Source organism: Mercenaria mercenaria, chromosome 11 (assembly GCF_021730395.1).
Source record: "Mercenaria mercenaria strain notata chromosome 11, MADL_Memer_1, whole genome shotgun sequence".
NCBI lineage: Eukaryota > Metazoa > Mollusca > Bivalvia > Venerida > Veneridae > Mercenaria > Mercenaria mercenaria.
Window position 1 is genome coordinate 65,294,444 of NC_069371.1, and position 24,539 is coordinate 65,318,982.

The window sequence follows — 24,539 nt, forward strand, 5'->3', positions numbered from 1 at the left end:
CCAGCAAAAAAGAGCAGCCTCAAATCAACAGTGTGGTATATAAGGGAACTCCTAAGGAGTGTCCGACTGTATATAAAGCGCACTTCATGTTGTTGTATTTTTTTTTTTTTGCCAATCTCTTCGAAAATGATGACAAATGACTGAAAAACTCTTAAATTTCTTGTATTTTTGGAATGTGGTCCCATTTTGATCGATTTTAGGACCTAGTGAATGCCTTTTTTTTCACATTTTAGCAGTGCAATTGTCTAAATGTTACTGATATTAGCATGTTTCTGACTGAAAAGAACAAACAGCTTTACGTATAAATGTATCTTGAATCAAAAATTCATTAATAATGTAATAAAATTTGAGACGTTGCTTGCATAGAACTATACTTCGCGTGTTTTTAATGGGGTGGGGGTGGGGTGGTGGGGGGTGGGGCGGGAAGGGTCACCCCTTTGAGAATGGATGCTAATTCGTGAAGAATTTTAAAAAATTCTTACAGGCTGATCACTACCAGACCAAATGTAAGCCTCCTCAGGTCTAGACACAAGTAGTCCAAATATAAATAGTGCTAATCTTTTTTCCTTCCCTAGTGCCTCATCTCAATAGCAACGTGTTTTCTTTTAATATGCCGCGTGTCAGTATGTATGTGTAAGCATTCGTTCGAAATCGGCATGTTCCTACCGCAAGCTAGGTAGAGAAATATATAGGGCGCCGTTTTACTATTTTATAGGCATTTTTTGATATCAAAAAATCATTTCCTGATCTCAAAAGTTTGATACCTTGATATCAAGAATTCTATTTCTTGATATCAGAAAATCATTTCTTGATATCAAAAAATTAGTCATATTTCTTGATACCAGAAAATCGATTTCTTGATATCAATAATTCATTTTCTGATATCAAGAAATGCTGTCCATTTTCTGATATCAAAAAGTATAATCTTTGATATCAGGAAATGATTTTTTTATATAAAAAAATCGTGCTATTTCTTGATATCAAGAAATCGAATTCTTGATATCAATAAATGATTTTCTGATATCAAAAAATCGACTTCTTGATATCAAGAAATCGATTTTTTGATGTCAAAAAATCAAGCCTATTTTTTGATATCTAAAATTCGGCACTTTCCGGTCTAAATGTAGATTGATTGAACAGGATCATATAGAATTGTATAATCCCCGCTATGGAACGCCTAGACTGTCTTGACATGATGATTATTACTTCATTATGTGCATTTTCCAATATATTCGGTACAAATTATAATATTTCTTGTAGATAAAACAGTTACTTATGTACATTTACTAGTTTGTATGGTACATTTCTTAGTTTGTGTTGTGCAGCCACCAGTTTGTGCTGTACAATTGATAGTTCGTCATGTGCATTTTCCAATATATTCGGTACAAATTATAATTTGTCTTGTAGATTAAACAATTTGTTGTGTACATTTACTAGTTTGTCCGGTGAGTTTCTTAGTTTGTGTTGTGCATTCACTAGTTTGTGCCGTCCAACAGATAGTTCGTCATGTGCTTTTCTTAATATGTTCGGTACTAATCATAATTTGTTGTGTAGATAAAACAGTTTGTTATGTACATTAACTAGTTTGTCCGGTATATTTCTTAGTTTGTGTTGTGCATTTACTAGTTTGTGCTGTCCAATTAATAGTTCGTTATGTGCTTTTCTCAATATTTTCGGTACAAATCATAACTTGTCTTGTAGGTAAAGCAGTTTGTTTAAGAAATAATAAATCTGTTCCTATATTTTATCAGTTAATAAAATATGTGCAGGAGTTTGGATGCATAATAATTAAATCACGAGTGCGTAGCACGAGTGATTTAATTATTCGCATCCAAACGACTGCCCATGTTTTATTAATTGATAAAATTATTGGAACATATTTATTATTTCGATTCTAACAACGCAAATAATTCGCATTTTACGGTACTACATTTTCAGCGTAATACGTCATTCGGGTCATATGCTGTTACAATTTAACCCCTATGGTTAGAAAGTGTTATATAGCCAGTGGAACGTATAGATATTTGTTTCTTTTTTATTAGAATTTTGAGAAGTATTCATAAATTAGTAATCTAACAGCTCGCAAACTAATTATGAACAGAATCATCAAATTAGGCGAGTTGTCCCTGTGTTACGAGTGACGAGCTTAACTTTTATATGACGTCACATCATTATGACGTCATACTTTATGTCATACATTTATGACGTCACCGCTGAATCATAACTGAGCTAATTCAATTCGCTCTTAGAGATGAGAACGTGTTTTACGGACCTACACATAAGTCAGTATGACTTTTCATTATATTTATGTTTTTAAAATGCTGTTTTCAACCGTTTGGCCCTGAAATAATTCGTATGTAATGGAACTGAAGTAGAATCTGTTATGTTACAATCATAGGGGGGTGAAATGTAACAGCCAACCATATTTTATCGTAGATTCATGTATAGGCGATTTCGCTATATGTTTATATAGCAATAGCTGCGGATCGTGTTAGAATATATTTTTAATAAACAGGTATGTATTAATTATCTTTTCAAAAGTTTCCGAAAATAGATAATTGCCGAAAAGAACTTATTTAACATAAGTAGTATATTTGTTGTATGTGTATGAGAATCCACTTGTAAAGACAAAAATTGTAAAGGTACACGTTGTGTAATTTAACATGAAATCGGATATTTTTAAGCAATCAATTGGACAGCACAAACTGGCGAATGCACAACACAAATTAAGAAATGTACCGGACAAACTAGTAAATGTACATAACAAACTGTTTTATCTACATAACAAATTATGATTTGTACCGAACATATTAGGAAAAGCACATAACGAACTATTAATTGGACAGCACAAACTAATGTATGGACATCACAAACTAATAAATGTACCGGACAAACTAGTAACTGTACATAACAAACAGTTTTGTCTACCAAATATATTGGAAAATGCACACGACGAACTATTAATTGTACAGCACAAACTAGAGAATGCACAACATAAACTAAGAAATATACCGGACAAACTACTTTATTTAAAAGAAAGATAATGATTTGTACCGAATATATTGGAAAAAGCACATGACAAACTGATAATCATTATGTCAAGACAGTCTAGGCGTTCCATACCCCGCACTAAATGAATTAATTAGGGTTATCCCTAATTGCATGTCTATTTTTAGAAAAGCGGGAATTTTTGATATCAAGAAATACTGGCCATTCTGGATATCAAAAAATGATTTCTTGATATCCAGAAATCGAATTCTTGATATCAAAAAATAGTCCGTATTTCTAGATATCAAGAAATGATTTCTTGAAATCAAGAATTCGATTTCCTGATATCAAAAAATATAACTATTTTTTGATATCAATAAACGATTTTCTGATATCAAGAAATCGAATTCCTGATATCAATAAATCGACTTTTTTGATATCAAAAATTCATTTCCTGATATAAAAAATCGAATTTTTGATATGAAAAAATAGACAGCATTTCTTGATATAAAAAAATGAATTCCTGATATCAAAAAATCGATTTTTTGATATCAAGAAATTCATTTTTTAATATCAAGGAATGATTTCTTGATATCAAAAAATGCCTAGAAAATAGTAAAACGACGCCCCATAGTATGAAATGAAGCGTAAAGGAGTAAATTCAGCGGGTTGTATTTAACGAACTGTAGTTTTCTTATATAAAAGTTTACACCCTTTTTTCTTTTTCTATAGTAACGATATAGTTCTTCATGTGAATATAAGTCTCTGAAAATTTGAATGCTAGAAAATGTCGAAAAACCGTTATAAAGGATTTTATATGAAGTAAAGAACAGCCGGACTGAGTGATGTTCAGCCTTAAATGAGTTTCTGATGAACACGGAAAATGTCTTGAAAGGGCCTCACTCATAGATCGAAGTCGACAAATGAACATAATTATGTTTGCCAATAAAATTTGTATGTGATACATTTTTCATTACTGTTGAGGCACTCCTCTCATGCCAAAAAAAAAAACCTAATTATATATGAACGTCATCGCCTTTCGCGGAACAAAAGATCACTAATGAACTGTAGCGAGGCGACATTTGTACCTTTTCTTTCCCAACCAACTTCATGGTGACAGATGGTCGAGTTAATTCTAATTACATGTAAACAGACATATATATTTTTTTTCATCGGAGAATGGTGCAAATGATACTGTAACCCGTATAATCCTATAATTAAGCAGGAATATGTTAGGAAAAAGCCTCGATTATATCCATATTAAACTAAGTTTCGTAGATACTTTTACGCAATGGATCAGTAAGTGGTTTAATAATAAGGGGGTGAAGTTATATTTTGGTTCAAATAAGGGGTGCGGTTGTAATTGGTTTACATTTACCAACTTTATACTGCGCGTTTACAAAATAAAAAATTGTAAGTGTTCAGCTTAAGGAATATCATGAATATATGTAATATATTCTTTTACACAGTTCTAGGAATCTGCTTAACTGCGTTGGCAGAAACAGCTGACATAAAATGTGTGAAAGATGGAGAGGGTTATCCAGTTGGTGAGTTCTGAATTTTTAAGTTTTAGTAGTCCCGGTATAGCAGTCAGTTTTTTCCGCAGGAAAACAACTCTTTTTTTATTTTCCCCGGGGGAAAAATTACCAGTTGGTTCCCCGGCCTCCTCTGGTTAGTTTTCTAGATTGATTATTTCGATCTGTTCAGATCGCTCAACACGACATTTTTGTTTTTCAACGTGAACATTTCGGGTTGAATGGTTCAAATACTCCCGCTTTCATGGTTTTGGGGTATTTATTTAACCAACCTTCGGACATGGTGTCTGTTCTTTATTTTGTCTTTTGGCGGTTTCGTTGATATACAAAACCTCTGATCCCTTCTGTTTATTCATGTTTCTTTCAGATCTGTCCATAATTGTTTTCTCGTTTAGGGCTAGTCCATTATTTAACTGGGAACCATACGCCGGTTTTCTTGGAATTGCACTGTAGTGTAGTGCACTGAAGGTTCCATGTGCTCCGTCGCATAAACACATCTGCGCATGTCTTCAGGGTTTCAAGTGGCACTAGGGGTGGGTGGAGGTGCGGGGGTAGGGGGTGGGGGTGTATTCTCCACTTCGCATGTTGCAACAATTTATCATTTTTATAGTTAATTTTATCATTTTATTTTTTCAACTTTTATTTTTATCTTGTTAATATTTACAAGTATAAACATTGTCAACACAAGTTTAAAACAAGTATTTAATAATTACTAATAATACCAGCAATGGTTACAAATCATTGAAACATGAAAATCATTTGATATCTAAACGATAATAAGTATCAAAATATAAGGTTTGCCGTAAATTAACCCGAGTTTGGAGTTCTAATGCCTTAGAATATATCACGAAGGCCCGAAGGCCTGAGTGATATATTTTTACGCATAAGAACGACATACGAGGGTTATTCTACGATAAAGTTCATTTAGATACTTATTATTTTGATTCTAACACGACTTACTTCAAACAACGTTAGACGAAAAAAACTTAAGTAATTACTTAGTTAGGTCTGTTATTTTAAAATTGTGCTATTGCTTAAGTTGTTGTTATTTAAGGTTGATCTTTTTCTATAACAATGTATATATAGCTAATTTATACTATGCTTAGTAGTATTTGTCTGCAGTACTTATTTCAGTCACGCAAATATGGTATTTCTATTTAAGAACGATATAACGAACTTAAGTATTTGCTTAAGTATATTTCTTACTTCTATACTTCATTTTCCGTAAAATTCAGAATTATTGTGTTTTGATTTATGAAATAGTTGTATATGGTTCTGATATAGATGAAAAAGTCAACAATGAAGATGCATAAAGAGCAAAAAGAAGCATTTGAAATAACAGACTTAGTTAAGCAATTACTTAAGTTTTTTCGTGAAATTGAATAGTACTAGTATTTTCATCAAACGTAAATTACAACTGCCTGCTACGCCGCAGTATTTGGCCAAAACACGGTGCGCGCGCAGCATAGTTTAAGGTTAGAATTGATATTATATGATTCTGTTTCTGGCCCTGCTATCCGCTATAAATTATTAAAAACTCTCATACTTATTAATGTAGAAACATTGAATGTGCTTATATCCGCAAATCCTCCTGCTATTCATGTTTTTTGTTCGAACACTTAGAATTGGTAAGTCACACTTGACTGAGCAACTGACCTCGAAAGCTGTTGTCATTACAATCAAACTCCATGACCTTAGAAATAACCTCTGACGTTAAAATTTTTCTTTCTTAATTGAGGCGACTCCCTGGCTGTACGCACTCCGCGGATTACATATTACTAAGTCCGAGGATGGAAAAGTGGCGTTGTTGAAACATGCCAAACATCCTATTTGTCACAAAGGTTAACATACGACGTTACCTTCAAATGCATGGTCAATATGTGAAAACAAACCCCATTGCGACCCTCTCATTGTGCGCAACAAATTACGCATCGAATATTCACGAGATTTAGGACAGATACTACTAAATTACAGCTATGAATTACTTGATCAGTGACCATTAAGTTTGTTGAGAGCGAGGCGCATCAAATCACTACATTAGGATGTTAAACAGGGAAAAAATAAAGCGAATATACCATATCCCCTCTAATAAACGCCCCCACCATATATCTAGCACAAAAATGACTTACCAGCTTTAAAGGGGTGAACATTTTACTTCCAAGAAGTCAGGCAAACAGTAACTGATTAAAATTAAACACTTCCGTAAAATATCCATTTTATATGTAAGAAAAAAACCAAGTTCCGTAAAATATCCACTATTCACTTTTAATGGCCGCTACTGTCATAGTCTGCTAGAATCTATCATTTCTATAAACTTCTCAAAATGTACTCGTCTAGTTAGTGCTTAAATCCTACACGTGGACATGGACTGAGTTTAAATCGGGTCAATGTGTACAGTACTGTACACCAGTGTTTTTCTTAATTGCCGTATTTACTCAACTGAAAGTTCTAACGGATTTACTTCGTTGTTGGATTTAACAACTTATGTTAGCGTAAATACTGTGGAAATAGCGGACTTGACATTCTTTTAGGCAAAAGAAAACAACATAGTTCTTTTTCAAAATTTTAGGGTTTTTTTTTTTGTATTTTGTTGCAGAAATAAACGCCCCCTTGGTGCAAAATGTAACGCCCCCGGGGGCGCTTAAACGGGGGATACGGAATGTCAATCAGGTAGAACGGTATTGTCTTTGCGTCCAATCCTAGGGTTCCACACACTGATGACCAATATTTAAAACAGACATTGCAACCAAAATTTTACAAGATCATTATATATTTATATAGATGTGCCCTAGAAAGAACTTTTGCTATACTTTAACTTGTCCATTTTATAGATTCAAGCAAGAAATTTTGGAAGGCATGTTGCAACAAAAATTTGAGATGCCAACAGCAGCAAAGGGGAGAATGCAGGAGGGGCTTCCCCTCCTCCTGGAGGCGTATGGGGGCCTCCCCTAGAATTGATTTGGTTTAAATTACTCTTTTGGCAGGTTCTAGTGAAGTTAAAAATGGAAATTCAAATACAGAAAGATACAATCATTATAATAATCTTCGATAAAATCGTATTTTTAAATGCCCTCCATTATTCCTTAGCATCTGTCATAGAATTGTATTTCAAATAAAACGGCTTTATAAATCAAAGAAACAGTCTGATGCAAAATTAGAGACAATTTTTTTATTTTTTTTTATTTTAATGGCAGTACATATTTATGCTGTGTTCTGTTATAATATAAATGTATTACGTGTAAACTATTCTAAACCATTAGTACACATACACATTTTAATTTTATATTAATATTAACTACATATAAATTTATGTAGAAATTGTACATGTTTTCAAACATGAAATGTGGGTCCAGTATACCTTTGATACAGATCATAATACTGTAGGTAGGTCGGAAATTTTCCTTGTGTCAAAAATGAAAACAAATAAGGGAGTCATGTATGGGCGGCGGTAACTGCTGTTGGACGAGCTGCATGGTATCATGTTTTGTTGGATGATTTCATAGTACAGTGCATCGCAACAAGTTTTTCAATGCATCGTTCCATGTTTAAATGGATGGAATGAAGTTTTTCATTAAATGGTTTCAAAATACAATGCGTTGAATGCAAATATATTGGACGGGATGGAGTTTTAGACTAGACGGCGTTGAAATGCACTGCACTGACTGGCTTGTTTATGAATGGATTGTATATTTACTAATTTTGGCGGTAACCGCCGCCCATAGTTATGCCTATAAAACACCAGGAAGTTGATGTCTAACACCTCTGACAATGTTTAAAGCACAAGAAGAGCAGTTTTGCAACTTTTTGTTAAAAGGTTAAAAAAAAAATTCTCCAAGGCCATAAAAACATTTAGGGTCGGGCCAAAAATTTAGGGTAGGTCGGGACACCAGAAAGAAACATTTTTTTACGCCTTATGTAAGTATTTCCATGGAATGTAATATTTCCAAATTCTGGTAAACAGTTGTTAATTATGCTCTTGGAAAATTTATTGCCCTTACTTTTTTGAGTTACTTGTGCTTATTTTAGATTTTTTGTTGCATTACTTCGTTGTTGTTTTGCAATACAAATCCTTATATCCATTTACAGCCTTCAATAAATGAGCCGCGCCATGGGAAACCAACATAGTGGCTTTGCGAACTGCATGGATCCAGACCAGCCTGCGCATCCGCGCAGTCTGGTCAGAATCCATACTGTTCGCTTTCAAAGCTTATTGCAATTTGGCGAAACTGTTAGCGAACAGCATGGATCCTGACCAGACTGCGCGGATGCGCAGGCTGGTCTGGATCCATGCTAGTCGCAAAGCCACTATGTTGGTTTTCCCATGGCGCGGCTCAAGTGTTTTATTACATGATATCAGAAACTATTCATCACAGTTTTATCCTTTGAAATTTTGACTGAAAATTATTAGCCAAGAAAATATTAGTTAAATATATAAACAAGTCCTATAGCACAAACATACTGAAGAATTGAGCAAAAATCGATTCTATTATCTTGCCTTGTTTATTGAGATCAACGCTATACATTGTTGTCTCCCTTCGACCGTCTAGCTAAATATCGATCACTATCGGATATTTTTAGCGAGTGTTGCAGATCGTTATGGTTCGGCTATCTCCGCTTATCGTATCACGGGAGGTGCCGATCATAAAAAACAAGGATTATAGGCTATGAACCAGAGATTAATATAAGGGGTCATGTTATAAAAACTGATATTCATGATTGATGAATTTGCTAAATAAAATGAAATGTTCATCATCAGCTAGACTAGCCACTAGACTGATAATAATATATTTCTACATTTTTCCTTTTTTGATGAATTTAATTTCATAGAGACAAAAGCCAGTCTATGTTAGAGATTTTCACAGAGGAATGATGTTGATATGATATTGGACATAGAATATAGACTGGCTCAGTTCACTACATTTAATCATAAAAGTGTAAAAAAGATATATCATAGTCTAGGAGCTAGTAAAATCATCAGCTTTTCTTTGCTGATTATTATATATATTATTATTACAACATCACTTTTCTATTTGTAACAACACATTGCAGAATTCCATTTTCTAAACGTCACTTCATCATTAAGATAAAAAAAAAGACGCATGTCGAAAATGTATATTTTTAAGGTACATTCATCCCCGTGAGTGACCCATGCAAAACATGTAACTGTAAAGATGACGGGACGGTGACATGTTGGTTGAAATTCTGTCCGAAACCTAAATGTGGTAAAAACCTTTTCCGTATCTCTGATGACGGATGTTGCAAAGAATGTGCCAGAATCTGTGATGGGAAGAATCAACCGAAACTCGATTGTTGGCAATATAGATATTACTACCCGGAAGACTCATGCATAGCGACGCAATGTGGCTGCTTCTTTGAAAAGCAGCTTGTACCAAGGGGTATGTATTATTGTGCAGTTGTATGTTTTACATCATTATCACCGATGTTGCTCACTACAGACCTCTGGAGCGGTCGTTCTGCGCATGTCACAAAATCATTATCATCTTCTAGAAGAGCGCAAGGCAAAAATACGCAAACTATTGCATGTCCGCACGCATTTAGTTTATAATATGTATATTATACTGACTAACGGTTAGGGTTAGGATTATCATAGTTAAAAATACATACATTAAAGATACGCTTGTAATATATCATAGGCGCTCCAGTTCTTTTTTAGTCACAGTCTTATTTCACAATGTTTTATGTTACCTATTCGGATCTTTGCATTGGTGATTTCGTCACTACGACATAGCGATTATGGGACAGGTACAGGGAAGATAACGAAAATGTGAATATATATAATGTGTCCTCTTTTGATGAAAAATATGAGCTACACGTTTTGTTTCCAGGAAGATGTATGTTTCATATCTGAATGTTGAATAACATCATCGGCAAGGTGGAAATAAAAAATATATAACTAGCTGCGTTCCGTTCAGTTTTAACTCTTATCCCGCTGAATTTCTATAATGAACTTGTCCATCCAAGGTCAGCTTTTAACGAGAATTTTTGAGAATTCTCTCCCTTAATTATTGACTGTGTTAAAGCTATTCCCTTCAAATTGGATTGTCTCCCTTATATTAGATAAAATCGTGTCATTCATGACCCAAATCAATAATTCTTTGTTATAGATTTTGCATTGATTTTAAGATATTGCTTTGGCCAACACACGGAAATAAAGCTCGCATATTACACCATAGGAAGAAACAAAACATGTAGGCAGTTTTTGATATAAATCATGTTGTTTTATAGATTCATATAGAAATATCATTCTTGTAAAGATATAAAACATTTCTGTAAAAAAAAAGCATTATGTTAGCTTATGATATTACGGAATTTATGTTGTCATGTAACTGAAAATGAAAACATTTAAATATGTTTTTGTTTGTTTTGTTTTCTTTTGACCAGAAAATGACGGCTAAACATTGAAATCCGAGGATTATTTTATAAACGAACTTTCCCACAGTATCATAGTTTTCCACGAGAAAAACGAGACTTGTGTGATGATACATGTATTCCCATTTTGTTTGAATGTCCTAGTCCATATATTATGATATAACAGTACTTTTGTTTACATGCCTAGAGGTTTGCTCTTTAAAACATGATGAAATAAAGTAATAAACATAAAAGAAACGAGCAATTTAACAAACTTAAAAAAAAACGTACATATTAGTAAAACACGCACGCACTTGCTTTATTAACTGGCCTTGATCCTTACTGTAAACTGCAATGTTTTCCATAGAAACCAAGGAAAGAAAGAATCTATTTAATTATGAATCAAGTTTCTATTTTTTCTTATCAGCACTGGTGTATGTGTATCATTGAGATCCGAACTCATTTCTTTAAAGTATCATTGAGATCCGAACTCATTTTTTTTAAATTAGTTCTGATTCATCCTGTTTACTTATTTATAGTCTAAGTTACTAAGTTTTGTATAAACAATGATATTTACTAATAAACTTTGATAATGTGGCAGTTGAGTCCAATAAGTACAGGGGTGTTCAAAGATAATCCTTCATAGATCTATTGTGCAGCAAATATTGGATTTACCTGTATTGGAAAATAAACAGTGTCGAATGTATTGAGGTCAACTGCCACATTATCAAAGTTTATAAGAACATGTTCGGACCAGAAAAAATGTTCGCATTAGAGGGGTTTTCGGATTAGAAAGGTTTTTATTTTAGAACGAAAAATTATGTTGTTTGTTACACATGAAGAGAATATCTTTTTGTGTACAGACTAATAAAAATAATCAAATTATAAGCAGCATGAAGATTGTTTTAGTGTAATGTGAATTTCATGTTAATTCAACTTCTCAATATCACTTGTAAACATTTTTTTCACCACTCCTACATTCACAGAATGTAGCTTAAAGGAGAATATTTTACTTGACCGGTTATTGTAATGATCCGATTTAGTACCACTTTCAGTGTTTAAATAAACAAATTGCACAAAACGTGTTGAGGAATTTACAGATTAATACTGATTTATTACATTGGCAGTACTTGTTGCACATATGTCTATAATTCTTACATTATTTCTGTTCAAACAAACTATTTGAACTTGCTTCTTTCACACCTGTGCTTATTACATGGATCTACAAAGCAAAACTCTGACATGACTCTTGATTCCAGTGTTAGGGCCTATTGATGTTGACACCTTTATAAAGAGTAATAGCTGAAATTGTAAATGGACTGAAAAATGTCAAAATGTGAGCAAGATTTACATCAGATACATTGACTAACCAGGTTCGGATTAGAAGGGTAGATTTTAATGTAATTAGATATAAAAATCGCAGTTTATAAAGGTTTTCGGATTAGAGGGGTTCGGATTAGGGAGGTTCCACTGTACTACTCTCGCACGGTATTTGTAACAATAACATGTTAAAAATGTTACACTTGAGAAAAGGGGAATCAGGTTGTGAAACCATTATCCGTGACAAAATAATTGTACTACTTTTGAATCGTATTGACTATAAAGAAAACCGATTTACCATGAAGTAAACCTTGAATTACCAATAAAGACATAATCGACTTATCCGATAATGTTTTCGTTATCGTTTTTATTTATAAATCAAATATGCCATTCATATGAGCCGAGCCATGAGAAAACCAACATAGTGGGTTTGCGACCAGCATGGATCCAGACCAGCCTGCGCATCCGCGCAGTCTGGTCAGGATCCATGCTGTTCGCTAACAGTTTCTCCAATTCCAATAGGCTTTAAAAGCGAACAGCATGGAGCCTGACCAGACTGCGCGGATGCGCAGGCTGGTCTGGATCCATGCTGGTCGCAAACCCACTATGTTGGTTTTCTCATGGCACGGCTCAATTATATCTGTTTGTGCTTATTATACAGTTCAATCATGAAATCAAAATTACCCGTGTAAACTAAAGTTTCTTTAGCTGTAAAGGTGACTATTTTGCATGTTTTCCACGAATAAAACCGTGACAAAAATGTAGGTCCTACTAAATTCGTGCAAACTCATGGAAAGCACGCTATTGTAAATGTTTTTTTTTCTTCGTTTGTTTGTTTTGTTTTCAAGCTTGGATTTCATTTCTAAAATAGACATGATATTGCTCGTCTATTAGTTTTCCCCTTTCTTCGTACAGCGGGGAAATCATGCTGCCAGTATAGTGGACGCAACTTGACCCCGATGGTTGACCGTTGCATTATAATACATAATGAGGCACAACCTATTATTGAAAAGGAGTGTACGTAAACACGAGCTGCACGAGAAAAAGGAAATATAAATTTGTGTAAATATAAATTAGCGCATTTGAAGGTTTTAACTGATCAGATGTAAGTATATATACTTTGAAACTGCACCTTATACAAACTAATTCCATATAAATATACACGGCTAACCTAAGCACCCTTGATTTCTATAATGAAATAATCGATATGAATAATCAGCCTAAGGTCAACCATCGCGGTCAAGTTGCGACTACTATAGTATCTTTTATTTAAATAAATGCACACATCCCACATATAAAGTCAAGAACACCTACATATGTGTTAATAAGTTGTCATGTTTTGGAAAATATAATTTATTTGCCTCTAAAGTAAAAGAAATTGAAAAGTTTAGTGATTTTCAATATATGTTCAATATAAGCGATGGTGATACTTTTAAACCAAAATTGGAAGCAAGAAGATGTTCAGTTAGTATAAATATTTTCACATGAAATTGAAGAGGAGAAATTGATGTATACATGTACTGTCAAATATGTTAAAAATATTCACAAACTAAAATACGTATTTGAAATTAATCATTGAAAATAAATTTCCTATATAATCTTTTGCTCAAAGTGATATCAGCAGGGAACTAATATAGATTATCTGATAATTTTCAAGGGGGACAACCTACTATGATATGACAGTCAAATATAATAAAAGTTGGGGATGTTTCAATTTGGACAGCACCATTAACTGTTAAAAGGGATACTGACTGAATGGCAAACAGTGCAGATCATGATCAGACTGCAATGATGTGCAAGCTGATCATGATCCACATTGGTCGCAAAGTCAGAATCAATCGTGTGCAGCATGATAAGGGTTTAAAGTTTTTCAACTATATATATATATATGTCTGTGGACAGTTTATAGAGGAAGCAGATTTCCTGTTTGTCCAGTAAGTATTAACTGACTCTTCGCAAGTTGCTTACAACTATCCAAAGTAAAGATGAATAATAGGTAATTCTGAACATACAAATTGGAGTCAAACCTACAACCAGAAAACGCTGTGCTCTACATTATTATTGGATCTGGCGTATGAGACGGGCGGGTGGAAGCTGAAAAGAGCGGGCTGAGTCTTATTAGTGACAGAAACAGGATCAGTAAATAACAGTCAGTATGTAATGTTTCAGGCAAAGTTGGCAACCCGTGTGATAACTGTAGATGTCAGGCTAACGGGAAGGTATGGTGTAAGAGAGGAGCATGTCCTTCAGAGAAACTTCATTGTGTAGATCCCACTTACGACGAAAATTGTACTTACATCTGTCCGAATGGTAAGTTAGCATATCTTGTGGAATATATGTACATTATTATATATATTGATGTATACTGTAAACACGTGTGTAGTCATGGAACTGTGAACACGTGTGTATTCACGGAACTATGAACACGAGTGTAGTCACGGAACTATGAACACGAGTGTAGTCACGGAACCGTGAACAAGAGTGTAGTCATGAAACTGTGAACAGTTGTCCAGTTGTGGTAGGAGGGTAGTTTTGTTTGCTTGTTTGTTTTGGGTATAACGCCGTTTTTTCAACAGTATTTCAGTCATGTAACGGCGGGCAGTTAACCTAACCAGTGTTCCTGGATTCTGTACCAGTACAAACCTGTTCTTCGCAAGTAACTGCCAACTTCCCCACATGAATTATCAGAGGTGGAGGACGAATGATTTCAGACACAATGTCTTTTATCAAATCGTCACGGAGAACATACGCCCCGCCAAGGGATCGAACTCGCGACCCCGCGATCCGTAGACAAACACTCTGCCTACTGAGCTAAGCGGGCGGGCTAGGAGGGTAGTTTTGAACTTTTTAGACATATTCTATTTTGTTATTTTTGTGGCTTAAAATGCATATTTCCTTGTATACAATTCTGCACTGTGAAAACAATTAAAACTTACAAATTTGGTATCAAAAATGGCTGAAAATTATACTGAAAAATCGTTTTTTGACCAAAAGTTTAAAACTAATAATGATATTTTGACAAACAACTAAAAGCTTCAATGTACATCACTGGAGTTCTTTAGAATGGTGTATAAAAGGAATAATATAGTCTAGACATATTACTGGAGATCAGTCAAGGACACAAATAATAATCCTTCCCTGCATTAACCTGTACACCTGTATGAAACCAGTTAATAGGAAGAATGAAGTAACTGTATGGTTAAAAACTTAGTGATAAGTCATTTCATTGAAATTTCAAATTTCATGGTAAATGCTGAAGCGTTTTTACTTGTTTTTATATATGATGTGTGATATGGTAGAAATAATATTATGTCTAAATTTCAGCTTAAATAATGGATCTGAATTCATTTTATTGGATTTAAAACATTTTCCAATGTCAAACAATAATCATGTAGAGTAACTTCGGGAAAATTCGACAGTCGTGTATATTCGACACATTGAATTAATATCCACGTGGAAAAACCCATAATGTCCTTGAATAATTTTTCTTAAGTAATTTATATGACGTCATATTTGTATATGACATCATGAGAACATTTTGATCACACAGGCTTTCTTTCCTTTTCCGATACGCGCATCGGGTAACTTCGACATTCAAATTCATTTTGAACGAAAATCGTAGTTACAGTTTTCTGTAAGAATGGTCAGCGGAGCTAAGGTATTTAAAACTATTCTTACAATTGCATTTTGACTTTACTTAACCGAAATACAAACAGAAATATATTTGATGTTGATATTTAGAAACAAATAATATTCCCCGGTTTCCAAGCATGACCTTGGCTAGGGGTGACGAATTTGCACGACAAGATATAACACTGTTGTACAAATTCGACATACAATCAAAATTATTCGATTATATCGTCTTTAAAGGATATTTACGGCATACAAATGGTTTAAGTGTGTTTCTTAACCATATCCATGCTTTCCTAATTTTGTCCACGCAGATTCTTAAAGTATGTTAACCTAAGCTGACGTCGCTAATTACGTCACTGATTTGTGCATTAAAAAAGCACCTGTGCATTTAATTAGCGTGCACATATTTACATCTGGGACCCGTACGAATTTATGACAATTAATTAGACAATCAAAATTTGTGCAAAGTAAAATATATTGAATAGGATATAATAAGAACATATCATCGTTATTTAAAACAATCATAGCCGAGTAACCCAAAGGTTTCGGTAACAAATACGCCTTATTTGAAATTAAAATGTCCAGACAAATTCGTGCGAAGTGTTGCAGAGCTCTTACTCTCCATCAAAACTTGCCCCCACCGTTCAGATGGTAGAAAATGGTACCATAGTCAAAAAAGAAGGTAGCAGCGAATAAATAAATAAACATAATTAATGAGGCTATATTTTATTGTTTCCCGAAACAATTAGTCGGCGTTTGTATAATCTGCTGAACAATTAATAAAGATTATTCTTTTGTTTTACTTTTTATAGCTTGATCGAGTTATGAAATCTGAAAAAAATAGAGCCTACTCGTCAGCATAAAAACTGTTGTGTTATGTCTATTGCGACATTTGCTGTTTTTAATGTAGCTATATAAAAAAGATAAATCTTCAACTTGTATATTTTTTAAAACTCTACCAGGGTGCCGAATTTGCCCGAAAGATGTCGAACTTACACGACGACAACAATCAGAATAATATCCATCCTATTGACGATGTAGATGCAAACACTGGGCAGCGTTTTATACTGAAGACGCAGAAAAGGTCTACTTTCGTTTTCATGAAATGTTCGCACCGATCATTCTGAACCGAAAATTGCTTCACCGTTTTTATGTTTAAGGTGTCGAATATACCCGAAGTTACTCTATTATACATTTTATTTTGCATTGAATTAAGTTCTTCCCATAAGTGGAGTTTAAACATTAATCAATGACTTGAGAGGTACGACTCTCTGCAAGAGAGGATACATGGAAATTAAATGAAAAGTTTTAGAAAATCTTAAATGACATGTTTCAAAATGATTAAATCAAGACTTATATATTATATTCCGTCTGAAATGTTATATTTAATTCTAACACGATCTGCAGCAATTGGTATATAAACATATAGCGAAATCGCCTATACATGAATCTACCATAAAATATGGTTGGCTGTTACATTTCATCCCCTATGATTGTGGCATAAGAGATTCTACTTCAGTTCCATTACATACAAATTATTTCAGGGCCAAACGGTTGAAAACAGCATCTCAAAAACATAAATACGATAAAATGTCATACTGACTTATGTGTAGGACCGTAAAACACGTTTCGATCTCTACAAGCGAATTCAATTAGCTTGATTAAGATTCAGCGGTGACGTCATAAATGTATGACATAAAGTATGACGTCATAATGATGTGACGTCATATAAATTTAAGCTCGTAACTTGTAACACAGGGTCAACTCGCCTAATTTGATGATTCGTATAAGTTAGATAATACATAAAAGTGTGTTACCGGCTGGTATCATCATGCGCGGGGGAATCTCAGGGAACGTAATTTGGGTAGCAAAGGAGCCTCGTAGAGGCGAGTTTGCTATCAAATTACGTTCCCTGAGATTCTCCCAAGCATGATGATACTCGCCGGTAACACACGCGTATGTATTGTCTAACTGATTTATTGCATGATTAAAAACAGTAAACTGAACACATTTTTCAAATATCTTAAATTTAAAATATTTAAAAATATTTCCCCTCTTGAGCCTCCCTTAGAAACATTTCATGGTAAACCCCCAACTACCATATAAAAGCCAGAAGATGGCGCTGGGTAGGTTTTTATATAAATTATGCATGCTTCACATCAGATCCCCTTTTCAAATTTTAAATAAACTACTGAAAAAAAAGTTATAAAAGTGCATAAATACGCATTGAAACATTCTTTATCAATTGGTGTAATTGTTTTTCAAAACAAAAAGTTGTGAAATAGAGTTTCAAAAATCATTTAAACTAACTGCTCAAAATTTGAATTTGCCGTGGGGGGGGGGGGGGGGGGGGGGGGGGTTAGGCGCTAACGAGGTCATGAACCCTGGAGAAATAGGGAATGTAAACAAACCCACGTGGCTAATTTTATCAACAAACGTTTCATGTATGGATGAAATGAACACCTAAAGCTTTGCCAGAAACGTAATTTGAATTTTTAAACTGAATAGAATATCATAATCATTTTTGCAGTTATATTTTTATGTTATTTAAAATGTCAAGTTTTAAAATTAATCAAGATGTAGGGAACTAAACTACAGAAATACAGTAATAAATTATTTCAAATAGCTTATCATTTTCAATACCTTATCACAGCAACACTTGCTAATTTGTGTGTATTGTTCTACATCCCAGACAGAGAAAACTGTGAGCGATACCTGTGTGCAACGGAATTTAGAGCACGGCTAACCGTGGCGATACCAGAATTTAGAAAACACAAAACTTCAAAGGAAAATGCCGCAGTCATGCAATAATCTTCATAATTAGTTTGCGAGCTGTTATATTACTAAATTATAAATACTTCTCAAAATTCTGATAAAAAGAAACAAATATCTATACGTTCCATTGGCTATGCAACTCTTTCTAACCATAGGGGGTAAATTGTAACAGCATATGACCCGAATGACGTATTACGCTGAAAATGTAGTACTGTAAACACGCCATGTACCCGGATAATCTTAACTCTGTTCAGCGACCCTAACTCAGTGTCAACATGGCTGACAGAAAGACAATGTATGTAGTTAATTTCCTTGTCTTTTTTTCATGTTTTTGTGTGAGTATGCAATGTTAGCGTAAAACTTTTGATAGTCATAATATCCTGTATTGATGACATGTTTTGTGTATAAAATATTTCAATCGAAATGTCACATTATGTGGCTGGAATTCATTAAAATGTACTCAAAAAAGTCTTCAAAATGAACATGTTTTATGTTTCTGACTGTTTTAAAGTACCAGAAATTGCAGTAAGACCTTACTTATTAAATGTATTAGTTCCATAAATATCTCTTTGACAATGTTTAACAGTATCAAAGTTTGAAATTGATTTTTATAGTTTAAAAATTGTATTGATTATGAGGTAGGTTTAAATTTTCGGATAATTCCTAACTGGTATAGGAAACAGTGCTGGATAAATACGAACTTAGAATGGATAAACACCTAACCAAGCGAAAACGGCTGTTCGTCTGTGCTTTTTTATGGACTGTTGATGCTCAAAGTTCTTTGATCTACCCACCCCTGCAGGGATGTGGGATTCCTATGTCCAACTTATCCGACTCGTGATTTTTTGCCCGCGGACAAGTGCATTTTTTATTCTGTGTGTCCGCGGACAAGCATACTTTTTCAGGTATAAAATGATAAAACATTTAGATTGTGTGTTGCTTCAAGCGTATGGAAGTGATAAAGATAATGGGTACTTTGACTAGGTCTCGCGCACACTGTAACTCGGTGACTATGATAAAATATCAGAGAAGATTTAGATACAAGAAGATTTATTTAACGTCGGATAAGTATAAACTTATAACACTTAAAGCTATTTTCCGACAAACACATGTAAATAAGCTCAACATAAGTAAAACAGCTGTAATAAAATGCAAATATGTTAAAACACATTAAAGCAAATAAAGCATCTGGCTCTAATAGATAAGAAACAAATCACAAAGTATCACACACATGTTACAGCGCATTAAAACAAAATAGCACATAGGTACTTGCAAATAAAAGGAAAAAGTAATTTACCATATACAGATTTAGCACATTTAAGGCAACATAAAAAAAGATTAGCTGACACTACACAAAAATAAGAAGAGTCACATTTTACAACATGCATTTAAAAGAAAAACAATATAAAAGAAGAAATCATATACATGCTAAAGGGAACATAAGAACTACTTAAAGTAGCTGAAGAAAAATATTTGCATCATCAGCATATAGCATTCTGTAACTAAAACTAAAAAAGGAAAACAAGGGTTACACACAGAGAAGTAAATGGACATTTAAAGACATCAGAAACGTAAACAACTTAAAAAAGTATCATGACAAGTTTGTAAGTAGAATTCCAACTGCTGAGCCAATAAGTCACTGTCAAAGGAAATATCTGAGCCAGTAGTCAGCCAAATTAAAATCAAAAGCACACAGAGATCGCAAGTATGACTAAAATAAGTCGGAAAGTTTTAAGAGTCTTTCTCTGAATTCATCTGGCTTTGCACCGTTGCGTGGACAGTGTTTCGGGCATGACCCCAAAAGATCCCGAACACTGCTTACACGATTTCAGACTTTTATAAACGTTAAAAGGCAAATATTTCAACAACTTATTTTTTACCACAGTTACTGAGATATGTTTTTCTATTTTATTGTCCTAAATAAAGACCTCGATCTCCAGTCTATTTGCGCTTTCATGAAGGTTTAATATTACAAATCAGAGCAAGTGAAATTTGACTATGGACAAATGGGTTATTAAGTGTCCGTGGACAAGTGAAAAAATGTAAGGATAACCACACCCCTGTCCCGTCAGTCCATGCATCATTCACCCCACCACACCACACCCACTTTTCTTCCCTATTTACCGTCTGAAAAATATCATATTTAATAATTAATCATAAATCTAATCCAATTTAAACAATATCAAAAATATTCCATTAGCACCTCTATAAAAATCTCTTACACTATACGATATACAAGATTTGAAACAGACACAATTCTTCTGAAACAGTGTGTGTGTGTGTGTGTGTGTGTGTGTGTGTGTGAGAGAGAGAGATGAAGAGAGAGAGGGTTGGGGACTACAAAACTTCGAACATCGGTGGTATTAAATAATTTCTTATATAAATATAATAATTTTGACTTTTATACTGAGTTATTTTTGAGGGTTTATCCAGATTTTTCCAAACATTGCTATTTGCATAATATTAAAATTATGAAAAAATATTTGACTGTAGTGGGCATACATATAACATCTTGTAAAATTAATGACAAAGTTTGAAGAAAATACCGCTTATAAAGTAATGTTTACAATAATCAGACCATGTACATGTCAACTCATTCATTTCTATAGCATACTAGTCAGTTAGGTGTTTATCCGTCACGCAATTTCGTGTAAGTTAGGTTTTTATCCATTCCTCATGTAAACTGAGTTCGGTTTTTATCAAATCAAAGTTAGGTTTTTCTCCCTTTTCTCGCTGTCAGTACATTTAAACATGTATTGTGTCAACATGTAGTGGGTTAACAACATAGTGTTAACGGGCCTATAAAGCAGTATATTTTTGCTTTCAAACAACAAAATAGTCGAGGCATCAAAAGCATAGAAGTATTTTTAAAGATTTTTTGTAAAAGTTTTCATTGAAAAAGTTGCCTTGTTTGTCGTTTTTCCACCTGAAAACACAATGATTGATATATTTAACATGATACATTTTGAAATAAATATATACTTGATCAATTGAGATAGATATAACAACAGAAAATTCCTTTATACATCGTAATTACACAGAAAACAAAGTTGTATCGGCTTTACATCCGCCATGTTGGCACTGAGTTAGGGTCGCTGAACAGAGTTAAGATTATCCGGGTACATGGCGTGGTAAAATGCGAATTATTTGCGTTGTTAGAATCGAAATAATAAATATGTTCCAATAATTTTATCAATTCATAAAACATGGGCAGTCGTTTGGATGCGAATAATTAAATCACTCGTGCTACGCACTCGTGATTTAATTATTACGCATCCAAACTCCTGCCCATATTTTATGAACTGATAAAATATAGGAACAGATTTATTATTTCTTAAACAAACAAACAAGTTTAATTTTTTAATTGCTCTTTCATAATTTAAAATTTTAGGTACTACCTCTATATAGTGTTATATATGAAAGCCCTGGAGTGGCATTTAAAATAAATACTTAAAGGATAAAACTTAAAAGTTAATTCTTAATATCAAGTGATTAAAATTTTATATTTTTATTTAAATACAGGAACAATCTTGTTTCGGACATAAGTCGGATTTATCCTGGAAGCGTATATACTAAACTTCAGTCTTTTAACCCTTACCCTGCTAAATGTCTGTAATGAACTTGTTTACTGATCCCAGCTCATGAGGCCGAGTTTGGACACCAATCCTTAATTCCAGTATCAATTTCGTGTTCTAAGTACAGTCTTGAAAATTAGACAAATTTCAAAGTAACTCTTGAAATTCATTTGTCCAACCTGTGTGTATTTGTAGTCGCTAGAGTAACCTATTAATAAGAATCGTACTTGGTCTAACTCTCAATTGTTTTTATGTTTATTTATTTCAGGAAAAACATGCATGTACGGAAAGGATATAATACAGTATGGACAATTTAAAATAATTGGAAAAAAAGTTTGTACCTGCGTTGGAGGCGTAGCAGACGACTGGTACCCGCGGGCATTTTGTGCTAAAAGAATGATAATGAATGAAGACTTGACACACTTACAAAAGACGAGATGTGTAGTTGATGCTTCAACTAAACCAACATGGATGCAAATAGATGCATTATATGCTCCGCCGGTTAAACCTGGACTGATGTAATGTGGACATGACCTAAAATACAATAGAACTGTCGGAGGACCTTCTCAAAATGTATCAGTTTTCGTGAAAATATGCATACTATGTACATATATTAAATAGAGGGGTAAATCATTTTCTGATACCTGTCCTGAGCTCTGATGGCATCATATGGACTTGTAAGTAGCTTAAATGTAAAGCCAAGTCATCTATGAAGACATATTCATATATATATATATAGTAAAGGTAGGTATCTGGGGGTGTAGAGACTCTAACAAGGGTCAGAATATAACAAAGTGTCATTATCAACTGAAATTCAGTATATGCGGTAGGGTGCTGGTCAAGACTAAGCTGACCCGACCCAGGGAGCCGTGAGAATTGCTCCAATGGTGTCATTGGACTCAGTGAAGGTAGTGCTTGGGTTTTCAGGACCGTCTTGACTGCTCTGACAAGTTCATATTTTGAGAATATTACCGGAATTTGACCTATGACCTTGACCCCTAGCCGACCGGGTTCGAAACTGACGTGGCCTCTTCTCTCTAGGTACTGACTTTGCAACAAGGTATCATTTATTAAAATCGGACATCAGGTTATGAAGATATGGCTTCTCAGACAAGGACCACCCCTCTATTTAATATATGAAGAAGTATGCATATTTTCACGAAAACTGATACATTTTGAGACGGTCCTCCGACGAAACCGTTGGCGGTAAAATTATACAAGTACATATCCGTTTAGACAATGTTTGAATTTAATATATAAAAGTTATTACATTAAAATATCTTGTGTTTGGAACACTCTACAATTATTTGAAGTTAATGAAAAACATGGACATTTTCCGTACGGAAAAGTACGGAAATATTTTACATTTTCACCGGTAGACGGGCGACATGCGATACGACATTATGAAAATGTCGCTTCGTATTGTCGAGTGTCACTTTGCGTGTCGTGTATCGTTTGGAATTGTCGCGTGTCGACCCTCACCCAAACCCGCGACACGCGGCATACGATACGATATTAGGAAAATGTCGCTTCCTGTTGTCGAGCGTCGTTTGAGATTATCGCATGTCGTTTGATAATGTCGCCGTCGCGTTTGCAGGGTCGACACACGACAACGCGAAGTGACATCGCGACATTACGAAGTGACAGAGCGACAATGCGATATGACGCTCGACAACGCGAAGTGACATTGCGATATATCGTGCTTTTGAAAGGCGACATTTCAAAGTGGATATTGCGACATTGTCGTTTGGGATTGTCGCCGTCGTTTGCGATTGTCGGATTGTCGGGTGTCACTTCCTAATGTCGCTATGTCACTTCGCGTTGTCGTTTGTCGACCCCACAAACGCGACGGCGACATTATAAATGGCCCCAACAGGATTCCGTACAAATATGTATTTACAATCCTGAATAGTTAAAATACTGTTTAATCCAACATGTATCTGAATTATGCACTGACCGCCTAGTCGCAAAACTTGATATAAAACTGTTCCACTATTCGCCCTATTCAATAAAGAAATGATGAAGTGTTTGGGCTTATAAGCTCCATACACTGTACTTATTGAATTGATAAATAAGTTTTGTATTGTATTTTACTTGCGACAGTCAAACAGTATTTATTGGTCTATTTCACCAACGATGTCCTTGTCTTGGACAAGAAATAGAATCTATATGCATATATAAAAATATATATTTATTCCGCTCAGTTTGTCAGGACATTTTGTTTTTCTTTTTTTTTTCTTTGTATTTTTAGCTCCGCTATTTGGAGAATAGGGGTACTATTCTACTCGCCCCGGCTTCGGCGTTGGCTTTCTTGGTTCAAGTTTTTCGGGGATAGAGTATAACA

General features: G+C 34.2%; 1 protein-coding gene across 2 annotated transcripts; it reads left to right on the forward strand.

Annotated features, from left to right (window-relative positions):
• The first annotated feature begins 4,172 nt into the window (after positions 1 to 4,172).
• On the forward strand, positions 4,173 to 23,968 carry LOC123531954 (von Willebrand factor C domain-containing protein 2-like). 2 transcript variants are annotated; one of them, XM_045313272.2, is made up of 5 exons: positions 4,173 to 4,287; positions 4,458 to 4,535; positions 9,647 to 9,919; positions 14,382 to 14,522; positions 22,464 to 23,968. In XM_045313272.2, the coding sequence occupies exons 1-5, from the start codon at positions 4,218 to 4,220 to the stop codon at positions 22,715 to 22,717; spliced, it is 816 nt and encodes a 271-aa protein (XP_045169207.2). In that variant the 5' UTR covers positions 4,173 to 4,217; the 3' UTR covers positions 22,718 to 23,968. The 2 variants fall into 2 exon arrangements, with proteins under 2 accessions (XP_045169207.2, XP_053373576.1); XM_053517601.1 differs by lacking the exon at positions 22,464 to 23,968 and adding an exon at positions 22,143 to 22,266.
• Positions 23,969 to 24,539: the final 571 nt, after the last annotated feature.